At 42.2% G+C, this 16598-nt stretch overlaps 1 protein-coding gene across 1 annotated transcript in view; it reads left to right on the top strand.

The window, feature by feature from the left end:
* Positions 1–14351: 14351 nt before the first annotated feature.
* Positions 14352–16598, top strand: part of NHS (NHS actin remodeling regulator) — a gene marked incomplete at its 5' end in the record, with an annotated part of 164543 nt that continues 162296 nt past the window's right edge. Inside the window, 2 exons of the mRNA XM_079765653.1 lie at positions 14352–14723; positions 14910–15057. Coding sequence (XP_079621779.1) covers positions 14352–14723; positions 14910–15057 — 520 coding nt within the window. The remainder of the gene's footprint in view (positions 14724–14909; positions 15058–16598) is intronic.

A 16598-nucleotide genomic window follows, 5' to 3' on the forward strand; every position in this document is an offset into this window, starting at 1 on the left:
TTTGAGACTAACTCTTAATTTCCACTTGCCCAATCCTCGTTTGAAGGGGAAGTTAAAATACCATCTTGGAGTGTGAAGCAGGAATCTTAGGTGCTAAGGGGTTAGCCTGGCTGTCCTCCATGATACTCCATCTTCCACTCCACCCCACCCCCCAGAGGAACACTGGGGATTTGCGAGTTCCTGCTGGAGCTGCAGTAGCAGGCAAAGCTTGTATCTGGAGTTACACCCAGAGGAGCAGGAACAAACTGGAGGAGAAAATTACATTTGAAATAATTTATTTTCACATGCAGGAGAGAAATCACATTTGGTCTAGATTCATGTAAAGAAAACAGAGATTAGATTTTTAAAAATGTGTTGCTGGCAAGAGAGAAGAGCAGATGGGTTTGGATAAAATACACATTCTGTTGAACCTGGCCTTTAGTCACAGACTGCACTTAAAGGGGTTTTGATTTAAACTATGAAGGAGAATCAAGTCTGGATTTTCTTTTCTTTTAGTTCTTTTGAAATAATTCCTAGGTTTGGACTGAGTGACAGAAACATTTGGACTGCAGGAAAGGTTGTTTCTAGAAGTTTGAACTTTTTAGGTCCACTTTGTAGGCTGATTTAGAAGTCTTATCTGAGGAGAGAGAGATTATCCTCTTGGGATTTCTGACCAAAGTGTGAAGATCAATATAGGGAAGGCAGTGATGGGAGTCTGGAGTAAGACACCCCCATGCAAAGTGAAGTCCAAACAGCCCATGCAAATGTCTACTCAAAAGAATTTCTCTATAGTCCCTCAGTGTCAAAAAGGGTCAATGTCAGGTTTAAACCAATCACAAAAAATGATTAAAGAATCAACCACAGTAACAGCTAATTTTTATTGAGTCTTTACTGCATACCTGGCTATATGTACACCATCGTATTAAATCCTCACTTAGCTCCATAAAGTAGGTACTATCATTATCTCTATTTTATAGCTGAAGAAAATGGAGAGAAGTAATTTTCTGAAAGCCACATAGCTGTCTGACTTTAATGCCCAGTCCAGGAATAAGTTGAGATAATGATTAGCATCAGTAGCATTATTATTGTAAATAAAGGGCCATAGTTTACATGAATGAAACTTTATTAGGTTGAATCACATGAAAGGGCTATTTTTGTAGATAAAAATGGCCAAATATTGGCACTTTCATACGGTTTACCCAAATAAATGGGCACACGGGTGCACGTGCGTACACCCCTCCCCAGCCACACACACATATGCTCATTGTCTGGAGAAGGGATAAATTGTGATGTAATCAAATGTTGGAATATGATACAGTTTATATAGAGGTAAACATATACAAAACTACATTTTGTTAAGGGATATCTCTATCTATCTATCTATCTATCTATCTATCTATCTATCTATCTATCTATCTGTAGGCAGGATTTGGATTCTCATGGACTGTTGGACCAAGGGCCTTGGTTCCTCACTGACTGTTTTTCAAAAGCCACCCTCAGTTTATTGACATATGACGCACTCCATAGGGCAGCTTACAATATGGGCAGCCAGATTTATCAGAGTGAGGGTTTTGAGAGACACCGAGATGAGTGACAGTCTTTTATACACTACTTATAGAAGTGATACCTCATCATTTTTGTTGTATTGTATTCATTAGAAGCCACTCACTATATAGGTCCAGCCCACACTCAAAGAGAGGGGATTACACAAGGTTCCCTCAAATTTCCCTTTGACTCCATATTCCTTCCCTGAATAGATGTCATGGCTGTGTAGTAGTGAGAAACAGTATCTGTGGTGTTGTAACAGGCAGAAATACAAACTTTTCTTTTGCTGTTTCTTTAATCCCAATCCACATGGACCTCTCCTCTTATTTTTGCCAGATTACCCACTTGGGAAGGGTGCAGAGGTGCTATTTCTATCCTACTCCACTGTCTGGGATTCAGAAGAGGGTTCACATAATTATCAAGAGTGAATTGAAATGAAAAGCCTGCCTTGTAGGGCCTTGGCAGGAGGGAGAGCAAAGAGAAGCTCTCTTTCCTGCATAACCAGCAAGAGCCAGTGGGTAGTCACTTTCAGGTCTACACACATGCAAATGTGCATGCGCATGTATATCCTTCTTTCCAAGAGCATGGCTTGGCTTGGTAGGGCTGGATTAGAGCTTGGAGAGCTGCCTACTGCATGGTGCCAACTTGTGGAAAATAAAGAAATGACCCACTCTCAGTGGTGCAGTTTTAATCAGAAATAAAATGCACTGAAGCAGTCAGAAAAGAGACCCCTTGCCTAAAACAGAAAACATGATGTTAACCTCTCCAAAATGGCAAGTAAATATTGAAAAGTTCTTAAGGGGTTGTGAGAGGAAAAATTAGGGAATTAGGGGTACATTTATCTAATGTTGGAGGATGATATGAGGGATCTAAATGTGTGTCGGTCAGGAACAGAATCTTAGTCCAGATGAACTAGGGTCCGAAGTTTCTGGTTTTCATCTTTCCTGATATATGCTCTTAGCCTTTCCCTTAGTATGTGTGTATGTGTGAATAATGTAGAAAAAAACTGTTCTACTGCCCTGAAAAGGTAGACTTTATAAATGGATTGTTGATGACCATCTTAGTTTGGCTTCTTGAGAAGCAAACCCTGAGACGAAGGCTGATGTGCATGTAGTTTGATAGGTGATGAAAACACCAATAACACTGGTTAGAGAAGGGAGATCGGGAAGAAATGAAGCCATGAAAGGGTTATTAAGTGAATTATCACTGTGAGCAACTGGAGCTGAATTCCAGGTGGGACTCTGGGAGACAATGAAGACTCAGAGTGTTTCCACCTCAGGAGTGAGGGAGCTGTGGTATTTACACTCCAATTCCCAAGAATCATTTATTGAAATGCTTCTGGGTTTTGCTAATTCCCCAGCACTTCTGGCCAAGCCTGCAGATATAGTGGCCTTCCTCAGATATGGGGGAGAAAAGCTAGGCACAGCGATATGAAAGTGGCCTTTGGAATTCACCTGCATTGCACCCAGGTGAGAGGTCTGAGGGATGTCTGCAAGGCACTGATGGTAACTGCAGAGTCACTTTGAAAAGCATGTATATAGATTACTAGGGAGGGGGACTGTCTTGAAGAAATGGTCTTTATCAATATTTCTGCCCATTCATAAAATATAGTAAAATATTTGGAATAATAAACAAAAAAGTTTTAAAGAAAGAGAGCTTTTTCAAAACCAGAGGATAATGCTGTAGGTTCTATGGTATATACATCTGTCAAAATTAATCATATTGAACATTTCAAATCTATGCATTTTACTGTATGTAAATTATACCTAAATTTAAAAATAAGCAGGTATGAAATTCCAGATTTTAATACCATTCAGTAGAATCCTAAGTTCCTGCACATTTGGGGTATACTTGCCTGAACCCCCTAAAAGTCTGCCTGCACTGTGAACCAACAGTTGAAACCTTTTCTCTAGAACCTCGGTTAGGAAATGTTGAAATGCGGCACTGGCAAAACAATGCATTGTACTCCAGATAGTGGCTCCCCAATAACAACACAGGCTCCTTCAGTTACTTCTGTGCCATGATTTGTGCCCATGTGGCCCCTCAATAGGTTGGCTTTGTGACTGTGGCATGCATTTTACAGGAGAAATGGCTAGGGGTTTCATATATGAGACCACAGGCCAAACATCTGTAATGCAGAAAAAACAGAGAGAAAGGGTCTTATCTTACAAATTTAACCCTTATGGTTAAACTAGTTAAGTCCATCTGCCACAGCTGTCATATAGAGAAATAAGGGCAAGATGTTTTAGGATGGGACCTCGCTCAGGTTCAATTTCAATGCCTGGCACATAGTGGGCACTCTATAAATGTTTGATGGGCTGAGCAGATTTCATCCAGCTCACAGATATCCCCTGAGACCAGCTTCAGCTGAGAAAAGAAAGGAGTGGAGGTAGGAGAAGCATGAATAATGTGGAGGCCATTGGGCCCTTCTCTTTTTTTTCTAAATATCCATATCTGGAGCTGAAGAGGTGGGGCCTTCACAGCATAGGGCCTTTCTAATGACTTTTCAATTAATTGACTTGACACTGGTGGGTAGAGCACCAGGGGCTGAAAAAGATGAAAGGCATTGAAGAGGAAAAGGTTTAATGTCACTGCAATTCTGTTCATATTTGGAATGTTTTTTGTTGTTGTTGGCTTTTTTTGAACTTTATATCTTAACCACTGAATTTCTCTAAATTCAGTCATGCAAGAAAATTTTTGTCGTTCTCTGGGATTGGTTGATGATGAGGGGTTGAAGGGAAAGCCAAGATGGAAGGGCCATGTGTGATTTCTGTGGGTGGCAAGTGTGTGATTAGGGGTAGGGGCAGATAAAGAAAGGTACACAAGGAGGGGTAGATGGTGATGGTGGTTTCTAGGTATGAGTCACATTTTCTGAGCAGTGGTGTGCTTATTCTACAGTTTGGCATAGATGTGTGTTTTCCAACAGTTTGTGTTCTTCTGAATTCAATGTCTTCTTACTGTGTTTGATCCTAATGCTAATCTAGTTATGTTTACTGGTACTACCTGACCATTTAGATATACATACACACCTACATATTCTATTGATGCAAAATTTAAATAATCAGAAAACTCAAAGAAGTATACTGATATTGCAGATATGTAATGCATAGAATTTTAGAAGTAGACAGAACCCTACAAAGTAATTGTGTTGTTTCCTGTTAAAGATGAGAAAATAGTGTCTTGGGCATGGGAATTGACCTTTTATTCACCTAAACTAGGGTTTTTAACTTTGATACCTGTGACATTTAGAGTCAAATTAATTCTCTGCTGTGGTGGGCTGTCTTGGGAATGGATGTTTAGTAGCATCCTTGGCCTCTAACCACTAGATGCCAGTATCACCTCCCCCAAGTTGCTACATTAATATCTCCCAACATTGCTAATATACCCTGAGGGACAAAATCACCCCTGATTCAGAATGACTGGCCTAGATAGAGGCCTTAGTGTATCCTAGAATCCAACTTGCCATGCTCTGTTCAATTTGGGAGTTTCAAATGATGGCTCTTATATGTCTTCAGAATTACGTACAAATATTTAAATGGAATGATTCCATGTGTGGTATGCATAAGAGAATTGGAAATTTTCAAATATATTTGTCTTACCCGGGCACTCCATTCTCTAACAGTTCTAAATCAGATGGATTTTTTTCAGCATGTGTTAAGTTAGAGCATATGAAATTGCCTTTTTTTGTGTGTGGCCCAAATGGTCAAATATCAGCAGTCTTCATGGTTCAACCTAAACACACAGACTTTAAGAGATATGTCCTGAACACCTTTTGAAACTCCTGAATTCTTGAATGTGGAAATGTTTGTTTAGGCTTGTGATTCTTCTTAGTCACATTTTCTAAGGCGAATCCAATGTTTTCCGTGCAGAGCTTCAAACCACAAGCTAACCACATTGCAAAATTCCCCTCAAAATTTCCCTTTCACCCTGTGGTCAATTAAATATGGCCACAAATGCTTTGCAGTGATTCCCATTAAGGGGTGGAGTCTGTTCTCCACCCTGTTGATTCTGGGCTGAACTTGTGACTTGCTTAGAGCAACAGAATGTGGAGGAAGTGGTGTTGTTCAGTTCCAGAGTCTAGACATTTAAGAGGTTTTGCAGCTTCCACCTTGGCCTCTTGGCCACTGTCTTGAGACTGCCATGTAAGAAAGCTGATGTAGCTTACTTGAGGATGAGTGGCCATGTGGAGGAGACCCAAGGCACCCACTAATCGCCAATGTCACCAACAAGACATGTAAATAGAGCCATCTTGGACTTTCTAGTCCACAGACCCTCCAGCTAAATCCAGTCAAATAAGTGAGACTAGGTGAAACCAGCAGAACTATTCAGTGGATCCATATAATTATAAGAAATAATAAATCATTGCTTGAAGCCACTAAGTTTTGGGGTAGCTTGTTATACAGCAGTAGATAACTGATACACAGCTATTGTCAGTTTTATGGGTTTTAACAATATTATTAGAGTGTAACTTCTAATAGAGAACAGCAAAGCCATGCTACCCTGGACTGCTGGCTGATTGGCTGGCATCACTCACTAGCACAATGTCTCAGGCCCTCACACCAGCATCCCAGTAGGCAGCATTAAATCACATTCTTCAGGAAAATTGATGATTTCTATATTTGGAAGCTATAAAAAGGGATTATCAATTTAAGAGTAAAAGCTACAAGGCTAAGCGTCTTCTCTACAGAATGATTACCTACCTAACATCTGTATGTACTGAATGCCTCATATTATGTTCCTGCATATATACTACATACCAATGTCACACATAAACACCCAGTTTAACCATGCTCAGTTTAACCATGATCTATCCCCTAGGAATGGGTATGTGATGAAAATATTTAAAGCAAGCCTCCATTTCCCACTGTCATAGTTTGAAAGAAGGTATTTCAAACCAAGAATTTCCTCATAAATGGTGGGCATTAATTGACTTTTTGTCTTAATGCTTTCATTGGATATCTATTTTTATCTATAGCAGATGCCTTAGGAAGCCCTTTCTTTATTATCTAAGGAATGCCATAGTTAGCACTCATGATAAAAATGATCTGTGAATTATTTAATGTTGGTATGTACCAGCCCCTACTGGACATTACCTACATGAGAGAAATTCTCTTTCTTTTTGCAGTGGTTCTCAACCTTTCTAATGCCGCGACCCTTTAATACAGTTCCTCATGTTGTGGTGACCCCCAACCATAAAATTATTTTTGTTACTACTTCATAACTGTAATTTTGCTACTGTTATGAATCATAATGTAAATATCTGTGTTTTCCGATGGTCTTAGGCTCTGCAGCAGCGGTTCTCAACCTGTGGGTCACGAACCACTACCAGGGTTGCCTAAACACAGATATTTACATTATGATTCATTAACACTAGCAAGATTACAGTTATGAAGTAGCAACGAAAATAATTTTATGGTTGGGGGTCACCACAACATGAGGAACTGTATTAAAGGGTCGCAGCATTAGAAAGGTTGAGAACCACTGGCTTAGGGCATCCCCAGCACATAGACAGGGTTTTGTTCCTGGTTTTTCCTCAATAAATTTGTTGATGAATGAATGAATGCATGCATGCATGCATTATAGAAGGTGAGAGCTGGAGAAGAGCTTAAAATTCATTACCTTCTTTCTCCTGTTCTGCTTGATGAGTGAGGACACTGAGATTCAGACAGGATTAGCATTTTTTTTTAATTCCAGGGTTTTATTCATTTCAAAAGCTACTTGACACACCTGATTATCTGATCTGTCACAGCTTGTGATTATGGGAGAGGAAGCATTGAGGATTCCTTCTCGGGCTCAATGGGATACACTGAGCATCCATGACTTTGGGCTGGCTTTCTGGCATTGAGAGCAGGTTTATGCCCACCGTGCTTGGCCCTATGACTTATTGAGGGGCTCCCAGGCCCACCTGGGCACTGAGCGGGCACCAGATATACCTCTCAGAGTTACATTATTATTACTGTCCATCTGCCTTTCAAGCCAAGTTCTTATGTGAAAGCAAAATAGCCTTTTCTGATATGAAGCTAATAATAGTCCTCATCTTGATTCTACTTAACACTGAACTGAAGATTTGGCCTCTGGGGTGAGGCTTATAGTTAATTCATTTACTTTAAAAATAATTACAGAAGCCATGAAAGAAATGTCCCAATGCGCAGGCCATGAGTGGTCTGATTCTCAGCATTTCTCAGTAACCAGCTATGTGCTGGGTGCTTGAAAGAATGAGAATGTGGCAACTCTGTTTGAAGCTTTGGGTAAAGGGTGAAGCTGCACTGGAATTAATCTGCAGTCACTCTGGTTAGGAGTAGCCATGCTTATCCCCCTGCCACCCGCTCTCTTAATTTTCTGTGGTGACCTAAATGAGAAAGACAGTTGGTTTCTTTCCCCTTCAGCTCAGTCCCCTACACAGAAAAACAGGCTGCATCCCTGGCAGACTGCACTGGGGTTATTTGCTGTCTAATCTACTCAAGAATGATCTATAGCTTTGAAGGAAAAAATAAATAAGCAAGCAAAGTCACCCCTGCCCTTTGTCTAAGAGGAAATGGATGGGTTCCCTGGCTGCCACCTCCTCCATGTCGCCATTCCCCTGAGTCCCAGGGAGTGAATAGCCAGTGAAGACAATAAATTGTTTCTAGTTGTATGTGTTTATATGTGTGTGCATGTGCATGTTGTGTGTGTGTGTGTGTGTGTGTGAGAGAGAGAGAGAGAGAGAGAGAGAGAGAGAGAGAGAGAGAGAACAAGAGATAGAAGAAAGAGAAAGGGAGAGAGAGAGGGAATGAGAATGGGGAAGATGAAAGAAGAGGGAGAAGGAGGGAGGATAAAGAAGGGAGAGAGAAGAAATAGTGAGGAGTAAAAGAGAATAGCTTAAAAGAAGGCAGAGTAGTATTCAAATGGTTATTTCAAAATGTGAATAAAGCTAATTTTTAATATTGTTTAAAGTATTACATATGTCTCCTTTCCCCCAGTTGACCCCCATGGCCATTACCACCCCCCAGGACAAGCCCCCACAGTCTGTGTCCATTGGTTATGTTAATATGTAGGCATACAAGTCCTTTGGTTGATCTCTTACCACACCCCTCCCCTGCTTCCTCTCTGAGGTTGGATAGTCTGTTCAGTGTTTCTTTGTCTCTGGATCTATTTTTGTTCATCAGTATGTGTTTTTAATTATATCTCACATATGATTGAGATCATGTGCTATTTATCTTTCTCTGACTGGCTTATTTGGCTTAGCATAATGCTCTCCAGGCCCATCCATGCTGTTGCAAATGGTAAGAATTGCTTCTTTTATAGCAGTGTAGTATTCCAGTGTGTAGATGTACCACAGTTTTTTAATCCACTCATCTGCTGATGGGCACTTACACTGCTTCCAAATCTTAGCTATTGTAAATTGTGCTTCTATGAACATAGGGATGCATATGTCCTTTCTGATTCGTGTTTCTGATTTCTTGGGATATATTCCTAGAAGTGAGATTACTGGGTCAAATGGGAGTTCCATTTTTAATTTTTTGAGGATACTCCATACTGTTTTCCACAGTGGTTGCACCAGTCTGCATTCCCACCAGTAGTGCAAGAGGGTTCCTTTTTCTCCACATCCTCGCCCGCACTTGTCATTTGTTGATTTGTTGATAGCCATTCTGACAGGTGTGAGATGGTACCTCATTGTAGTTTTGATTCATTTCTTAGATGATTAGTGAATTTGAGCATGTTTTCATATATCTCTTGGCCTTATATATGTCCTCTTTCAAAAAGTTCAACCGTTTGACCGGTAGCTATGACATGCACTGACCACCAGGCGGCAGATGCTCAACACACAGGCATAGAAATATGGAACAGATTGATGAATCCCAGAGGGAAGAGGGGAGGGTGAGGATAAGAAGAAATTAACCAAAGATCTTATATGCATACTAGAGGCCTGGTACACCTGTGGGGTTCCTCAGCCTGGTCTGTGGGGATTGTGCCAAAATCAGTAGTCTGACATCCCCTGAGGGGAGCCAGATTGCGAGTGGGTGCAGGCCAGGCCGAGGGACCCCACCAGTGCACGAATCTGTGCACTGGGCCTCTAGTTGGTGTATAAAAAAGCCATAGATTTCTGGGTGTTAATTTTGTAACCTGCTACATTGCCGAATTCATTTATTAAGTTGAATAGTTTTTTTATGGAGTCTTTAGGGTTTTCTATGTACAATATCATGTCATCTGTGAATAATGACAGTTTTACTTCTTTTCCAATTTGGATGCCTTTTATTTCTTCTTCTTGTCTGATAGCGATGGGTAGCACTTCCAGTATTATGTTGAACAGGAGTGGTGAAAGTGGGCATCCCTGCCTTGTTCCTGTTTTTAGGGGAAATGGTTTAAATTTTTACCATTGAGTATGATGTTGGCTGTAGGTTTGTCATATAAGGCTTTTATTATGTTGAGGTATGATCTCTCTATTCCCATTTTGCTGAGAGTTTTTTTCAAGAAAGGGTGTTGGATTTTGTCAAATGCTTTTTCTGCCTCAATTGGTATGATGATGTGATTTTTGTCTCTCAGTTTGTTTATGTGATGTATCACATTTATTGATTTGTGAATATTGTACCATCCCCTGAATAAATCCCACTTGGTCATGGTGTATGATCTTTCTAATGTAATGCTGGATCCAATTTGCTAGAATTTTGTTGAGGATTTTAGCATCTATGTTCATCAGAGATATTGGCCTATAGTTCTCTTTTTTTGTTGTGTTTTTATCTGCTTTTGGAATTAGTGTAATGCTGGCTTCATAGAATGAGCTTGGAAGTGTGCCTTCCTTTTGACATTTTTGGAATAGTCTGAAGAGGATAGATTTTAGTTCTTCTTTAAATGTTTGGTATAACTCCCCTGTAAAGCCGTTCCAACTAGGGCTTTTGTTTGATGGAAGATTATTTTTATTACTGCTTCAATTTCATCGGTAGTTATCAGCGCATTCAGGTTTTTTGATTCTTCATGATTGAGTTTTGGAAGCTTGTATTTTTCTAAGAATATGTCCATTTCATCTAGGTTGTCCAGTTTGTTGGAATAGAGTTGTTCGTAGTACTATTTTACAAACCTTTATATTTCTATGGGGTCTGTTGTTACTTCACCTCTTTCATTTCTGATTTTGTTTATTTGGGTCTTCTCTCTTTACTTCTTGGTGAGCCTGGCTGGAGGTTCATCAATCTTGTTTATCTTTTCAAAGAACCAGCTCTTGGTTTTATTGATCTTTTGTATTTTTTTTTTTTTTTTGGTCTCTATGTCATTTATTTCTATTCTGATCGTTATTATTTCCTTCCTTCTGCTTACTCTGGGTTTTTCATGTTGCTCTCTTTCTAATTCTTTAAGCTGTAGGGTTAGATAATTTATTACCATTTTTTCTTGTTTTTTGAAGAAGGCCTGTAGAGCTATTATAAGCTTCCCTCTCAAGACTGCTTTCACTGTGGATTATGGATTGTTGTGTTTTCACTGTTGTTTGTTACTAGGATGCTTTTTATTTCTTCTTTGATCTCTTTGGTAACCCAATCATTGTTTAATAGCATGCTATTTAGCCTCCAAGTGTTTTTTTTATTTTCATTGTTTTTATTGTAGTTGATTTCTAATATTATGCCATTTTGATCTGAGAAGATGCTTGATATGATTTCTATCTTCTTGAATTTGAAGAGACTTTGCCTGTGTCCCAATATGTGGTCTATCTTTGAAAATTTCCCATGTGCACTTGAGAAGAATGTATATTCTGGAGCTTTGGGGTGAAATGTTCTGAAGATGTCAACTAAGTCCATCTGATCTAGTGAGTCATTTAGGATTGTTTTTTTTTTGTTTTGAGGATTTATCCAGTGGTGTCAATGGGGTATTAAAATACCCTACTATGACTATATTGCTGTTGATCTCTCCCTTGATATCCCCAAGAAGCATTTTTTAATGTATTTGTTGCTCCTGTATTGGGTGCATATATGTTTATCAGAGTTATATCTTCTTGTTGAACTGCTCCCTTTAGTATTTGAAGTGGCCTTCCTTATCTCTTGTTATGGCCTTTACTTTGAGGTTTATTTTGTCAGATATAAGTATTGCTACCCCAGCTTTTTATTCATTTCCATTTGCCTGAAAAATGTTTTTCCATCCCTTCACAATCAGTCTGTGTGAGTCCTTTGTTTGGAGGTGGGTCTCTTGTAGACAGCAGATATATGGGTCATGTTTTCTTATCATCCATTCAGTTACCTTATGTCTTTTGATTGGAGCATTTAATCCATTTACGTTTAAGCAGCCTCGATTTGAAAGAAAAGGAAGAATCACCAGAAAAGGAAGTAAATGAAATGGAGGTAAGCAATTTGTCAAAGAAAGAATTCAGAGCAATGGTCATAAGGACACTGAAAATGATGGAAGACAAATTCAACATGTGCAATAATCAAGAGGAAATGAAGAAGAACCAGGAGGGAATGAAGAATGACATAGCTGCAATAAATAATACAAGGGAAAGTATTAACAGTAGACTAGAAGAAGCTGAGGACCACATCAGCGAGCTAGAAGACAAGGTAGGAAAAACACCTAAACAGAGCAGCAACTGGAAAAAAAACTTAAAAAGCAGGAGGAGAGCCTAGGGAGCTTTGGGACAACATGAAATGAAACAACATCTGCATAATAAGGGTCCCAGAAGGAGAGGAAACTGGGCAAGGAATAGAAAACCTATTTGACCAAATAATGACAGAAAACTTCCCTGATATTGGAAAGAAAAAAACTCACACAAGTTCAAGAAGCACACAGAGTCCCAAACAAGATGAACCCAAAAAGACTGACACCAAGACACATCATAATTAAATTGGCAAACACCAATGACAAAGTAAGAATCTTAAAGGCTGCCAGAGTGAGACAGAAAGATATCAGATATCAACTGATTTCTCAACAGAAACACATCAGGCCAGAAGGGAATGGAATGAAATATACAAAGTCAAACAAAGCAAGGGACTGAATCCAAGAATACTATACCCAGCAAGGCTATCATTCAAAATAGAAGGTAAAATCAGGAGTTTCACAGACAAAAAAGGGCTAAGGGAGTTTATTACCACCAAGCTATCAATGCAACAAATGCTAAAGGGACTGCTGTAAAAAGAAGAAATAGGAAGGGAAGAAGAACACAGGCATAAGGAATAAAAATGGCAACAAACAAGTACCTTTTCTGGTGATTCCTCCTTTTCTTTCAAATCGGGGCTACTTCTTTGTCTCCCCATTTTTACTCCTCTCAAGGTGTCTGGTTATGTGGCTCACTCTCTACCACGTTGACCAAAAGGCACAAAATACAACTCAACAAGACACAACACAGACGACATAAAACATGAATGTATTCATGACACCAATAACCCCAATAAAAGTGACCACCAGAGAAAAGAGAGCAAAGATGATATTGAGAAAAGGAATAAAGGTAAGAGAGAAAAGAAAAAGAAGTAAAAAGAAGGGGGAAAGTATACATATATGGGGAGAAAACTCCACAAAACAAACTAACCAGTTTATTTCCAGAAAGTAAGGTAAAGGAATTGAATGAATGGGGAATGTCCATGGTTCAGTATAGGGGAGGTAGAAAGAGAATGAGTGGATAAGGAGAAAAGTAAAAAACAAAATAATCAATAAAATAAAAAGACAAAAAATTCCCCTTTCTTTTATCTGTCTATCTATCTATCTATCTATCTATCTATCTATCTATCTATCTATGTATCTACATAGTCATCTATTTTTGGAAAAGGAGAATAGAGTAGAGAGCAAATAGCCTTGAGTTTAGTGAGTGAAACTGATTAAGCAATTGGGAGAAGAAGAGAACAAGAGAGGAGAGGAAAAACAAAAGCATAAAAAAATTGGCTAGCAAAGAAAAAGAGAAGTGTCATGGACTTGGAGAAGGGGAGAAGAAATTAGATATATGAGTAAGCCAAGAGATACTACTATAATAGTAATGTGTCAATAAAGCAGATAAAGAAGATCAATTTTTAATAAGGGGTAAAAAGAAAGGAGAGAAACTAAAGCAGGAACAGAAGAAGAGAAACAGGATGATAAAGGGATAATTGAGGAAGAAAACATTGGCAAAAAAATAAGATAAAGTAAAATAATGATAAAAAATAATAAAATGAAAAATAGAATGAAGAACACTAATCCAAAGAAAAGGTTTTTAAAAAAGCCTATATAATAAAAGCCTAATATGCTAAGTGTCCGACCATTCATTTGACTGTTCGACCAGTCGCTATGACTTGCACTGACCACCAGGGGGGAGACACTCTGACTGGTAGGTTACCTTGTGGCTGGGGTCCGGCTGATAGGGACTGGGTGAGATGGGCTGGACACACCCTGGAGTCCTCCAGTAGTCCCTCCCCATCCCCGATGGTGCACTGGTGGGGTCCCTCAGCCTGGCCTGCACCCTCTAGCAATTCAGGACCCCTTGGGGGATGTTAGAGAGCCAGTTTCAGCCCGATCCCTGCAGGCCTGGCCAAGGGACTCCACTGGACCTCTAGTAATAATCCTATCTAATAATAGAGTACCATGTAAATTACCATCACTCCGCTACGCCCACGATTGGGTGGCGGGAGGCTGGGGGCGGGACTCGGGGTGGCCTATCCCGCCATTGAGAGGCACGGATCTGCTGCCACTGACGGGGGCTACCCTGCTGTTGAGAGGCGCAGGGGGCGGGACTCCCGCCCCCTGTGCCTCTCAACGGCCAGATCCACGGCCGCTGAGGGGGCCTGCCGCGGACACCCAGCGGTGCCTCTCAATGGCAGGGTGCTGGCTGCTGGCACAGGGACGGGCCTGCAGAACATGCCGCTGTCCTCACACCAGCTGGGAGGCCGCGGAGCCCCCTGGTCAGAGGAAGCATGGCCTTAACAGACCCGCTGAGCCAGCGTCGGCCGGTCCACAAAGTTAGTCGCCCCAAGAGCCAGGAAGTCAACCCTCGGAACAGAACTGCAAACGTGCGTCACCAAAGCGTGCACAAGGCCGCTCCAGGCAGCGCCCACGGGAGCCGGAACACGGATGCTCCAGGCAGCGCCCACGGGAGTCGGAACACAGATGCTCCAGGCAGCGCCCACGGGAGCCGGAACACGGATGCTCCAGGCAGCGCCCACGGGAGCCGGAACACAGATGCTCCAGGCAGTGCCCACGGGAGCCGGAACACGGATGCTCCAGGCAGCGCCCACAGGAGCCGGAACAGAAACCCAACGTCCCCGGGACAGGCGGGTGAGAACCGGGTGCGTTAATTCACACACCGACTGCTCAGGTACCGGGCCCGGAACGTCCCGGACTCCGGTGGCTGCTGGCTGCTGGCACAGGGACGGGCCTGCGGAACATGCCGCTGTCCTCACACCAGCTGGGAGGCCGCGGAGCCCCCTGGTCAGAGAAAGCTTGGCCTTAACAGACCCGCTCCCACCCGCCAGGGGGCCACGCCCGCCGTCGCCGCACGCCGAGGTGGTCCTGGGGGTGCTGCTGTGACGTCACCTCTGGAAGCTCTCTGTGGTTTAATGATCCGGAAGCTCAACCAGAAACAGCCGGTGGCAGATGTACCAGAGGAGACGGGGCAGGGCTGTACGTCCCTGCCGGCCAGCTGCACCTCTCAACAGCAGGGTAGCCCCCCTCAGCCGCCGCGGACCATCAAAAGTGGGGGAGCTGGGTGACTGTCTGCTCTGGCACCAGGCCTTTCAGAAGCTAGCCGGAGGCTTCTGAAAGGCTTGGCGCACCAGCAGACAGGCACCCAGCTCCACCGTGAAAAGCGAAAGCATGTAGGGGACCCTAGACGTGCATGATTCAATCATGCACTGGGTCTCTAGTAATAAAATAAAATAAAGAAAAAAGAAAAAAATTTCTTAAGTAGAAGATAAAAAATTAAAAAGTGAAGTAGTGAATTGTCATTCACTTCAGCTGGGTTTTAATGTCCCATGGGGGCTGGTTTAAGACCCCTTCTACTGTTCTGTCTTCCACTTCTCTGTTTTCTGTTAGGTAGTCAGCACTGTGTTGAAGTTCCCAGCGATCCACCACTCCTCTGTGTCTGTCTCTACAGCCTTTGTTTTAGGCAGGTGAGACCAATCTGCCCACTTTGTTTGTCTGCCAGGTTTCAGTTGTATTTACACAAGCGTCTATTTCTGACATGGGCACTACTTGAGGGTGTTGTGTATTAGTTTCCGGGAACAAACGGCCCCTCATCCCAGTCCCCGAGGACTCCCTGGGGGTATTTAAATTCCCTGCAGGTGCTGCTGGGGCGGGGTGGGGGTGGGGGGGCTGGCTTTTCAGGATAAAAATGGCTATTTAGGGTTAGAGGGACTGGAATGTCCCAGTGCTGGATTCTTGGTCGCCTCTCCCTTGCTCCTCCCCAGGCTCCACAAAACTGCACCTCCACCTGCATTGCGGCATCAGTGAGTGTTTGTAATTATGTACTGGGTTTAGCGAGTAAAAGCAAGGAAAATATAAAGGCAGAGCAACTGCTCCGCTGCGCGTTTCTCTTCCCCAGCACTGCACAGCCAGTGAGGGTCTTCAGGCTTTTTTTCTGTGTGCAGCCTCCTATGGCTGTGGACTAAGATATAGATTCCCTGGCTGTCAGCAGCCCTGTAGACCCCCTTCCACAGTCGAGTGTTATGCGTGTCTCCAAGGGATGCGGACTTAGTGCAGGGCAGTTTCCTTCTGATACTCTCATCCCAGTAGTCAGGAGTCTCTCTATCCAGCCCAAATCCCCGATCCTACTGTTCTCTAGGCATCCTCTGTCCTTTCTGGCCACAGATTGTCTCACCAGCTGTGTTTAATTCACCAATTCCAGGTGGATGTTATTCGATTTAGTTGTTTCCTCTATCTTCTCCATGAGAAGGCACGGGACAAGTCTGCCTATTCGGTCGCCATTTTGTCTCCCCCCGGAAAAACTTTTTAGGAGCCCACAGCCAGAAGGGATGGAGTCTCGGTGTTCATGGGTTCACAGCCAAGGCAGCAGGTCCCTGGCTGGTATGGCTGTAGGGTCCCGGGTGGTGTCTGGTCTGAGGACACCCTGGGTGGACCTGAGGCTGGGCTCCCGGTCACAGCAGCTCTCCCCTTCAAGATGATGTGGCCTTTGTTGAATAAAGCTATTTTTAATAAAATACTTT

The sequence above is a fragment of the Cnephaeus nilssonii genome, assembly GCF_951640355.1.
Source record: "Cnephaeus nilssonii genome assembly, chromosome: X".
NCBI classification, from domain to species: Eukaryota; Metazoa; Chordata; class Mammalia; order Chiroptera; family Vespertilionidae; genus Cnephaeus; species Cnephaeus nilssonii.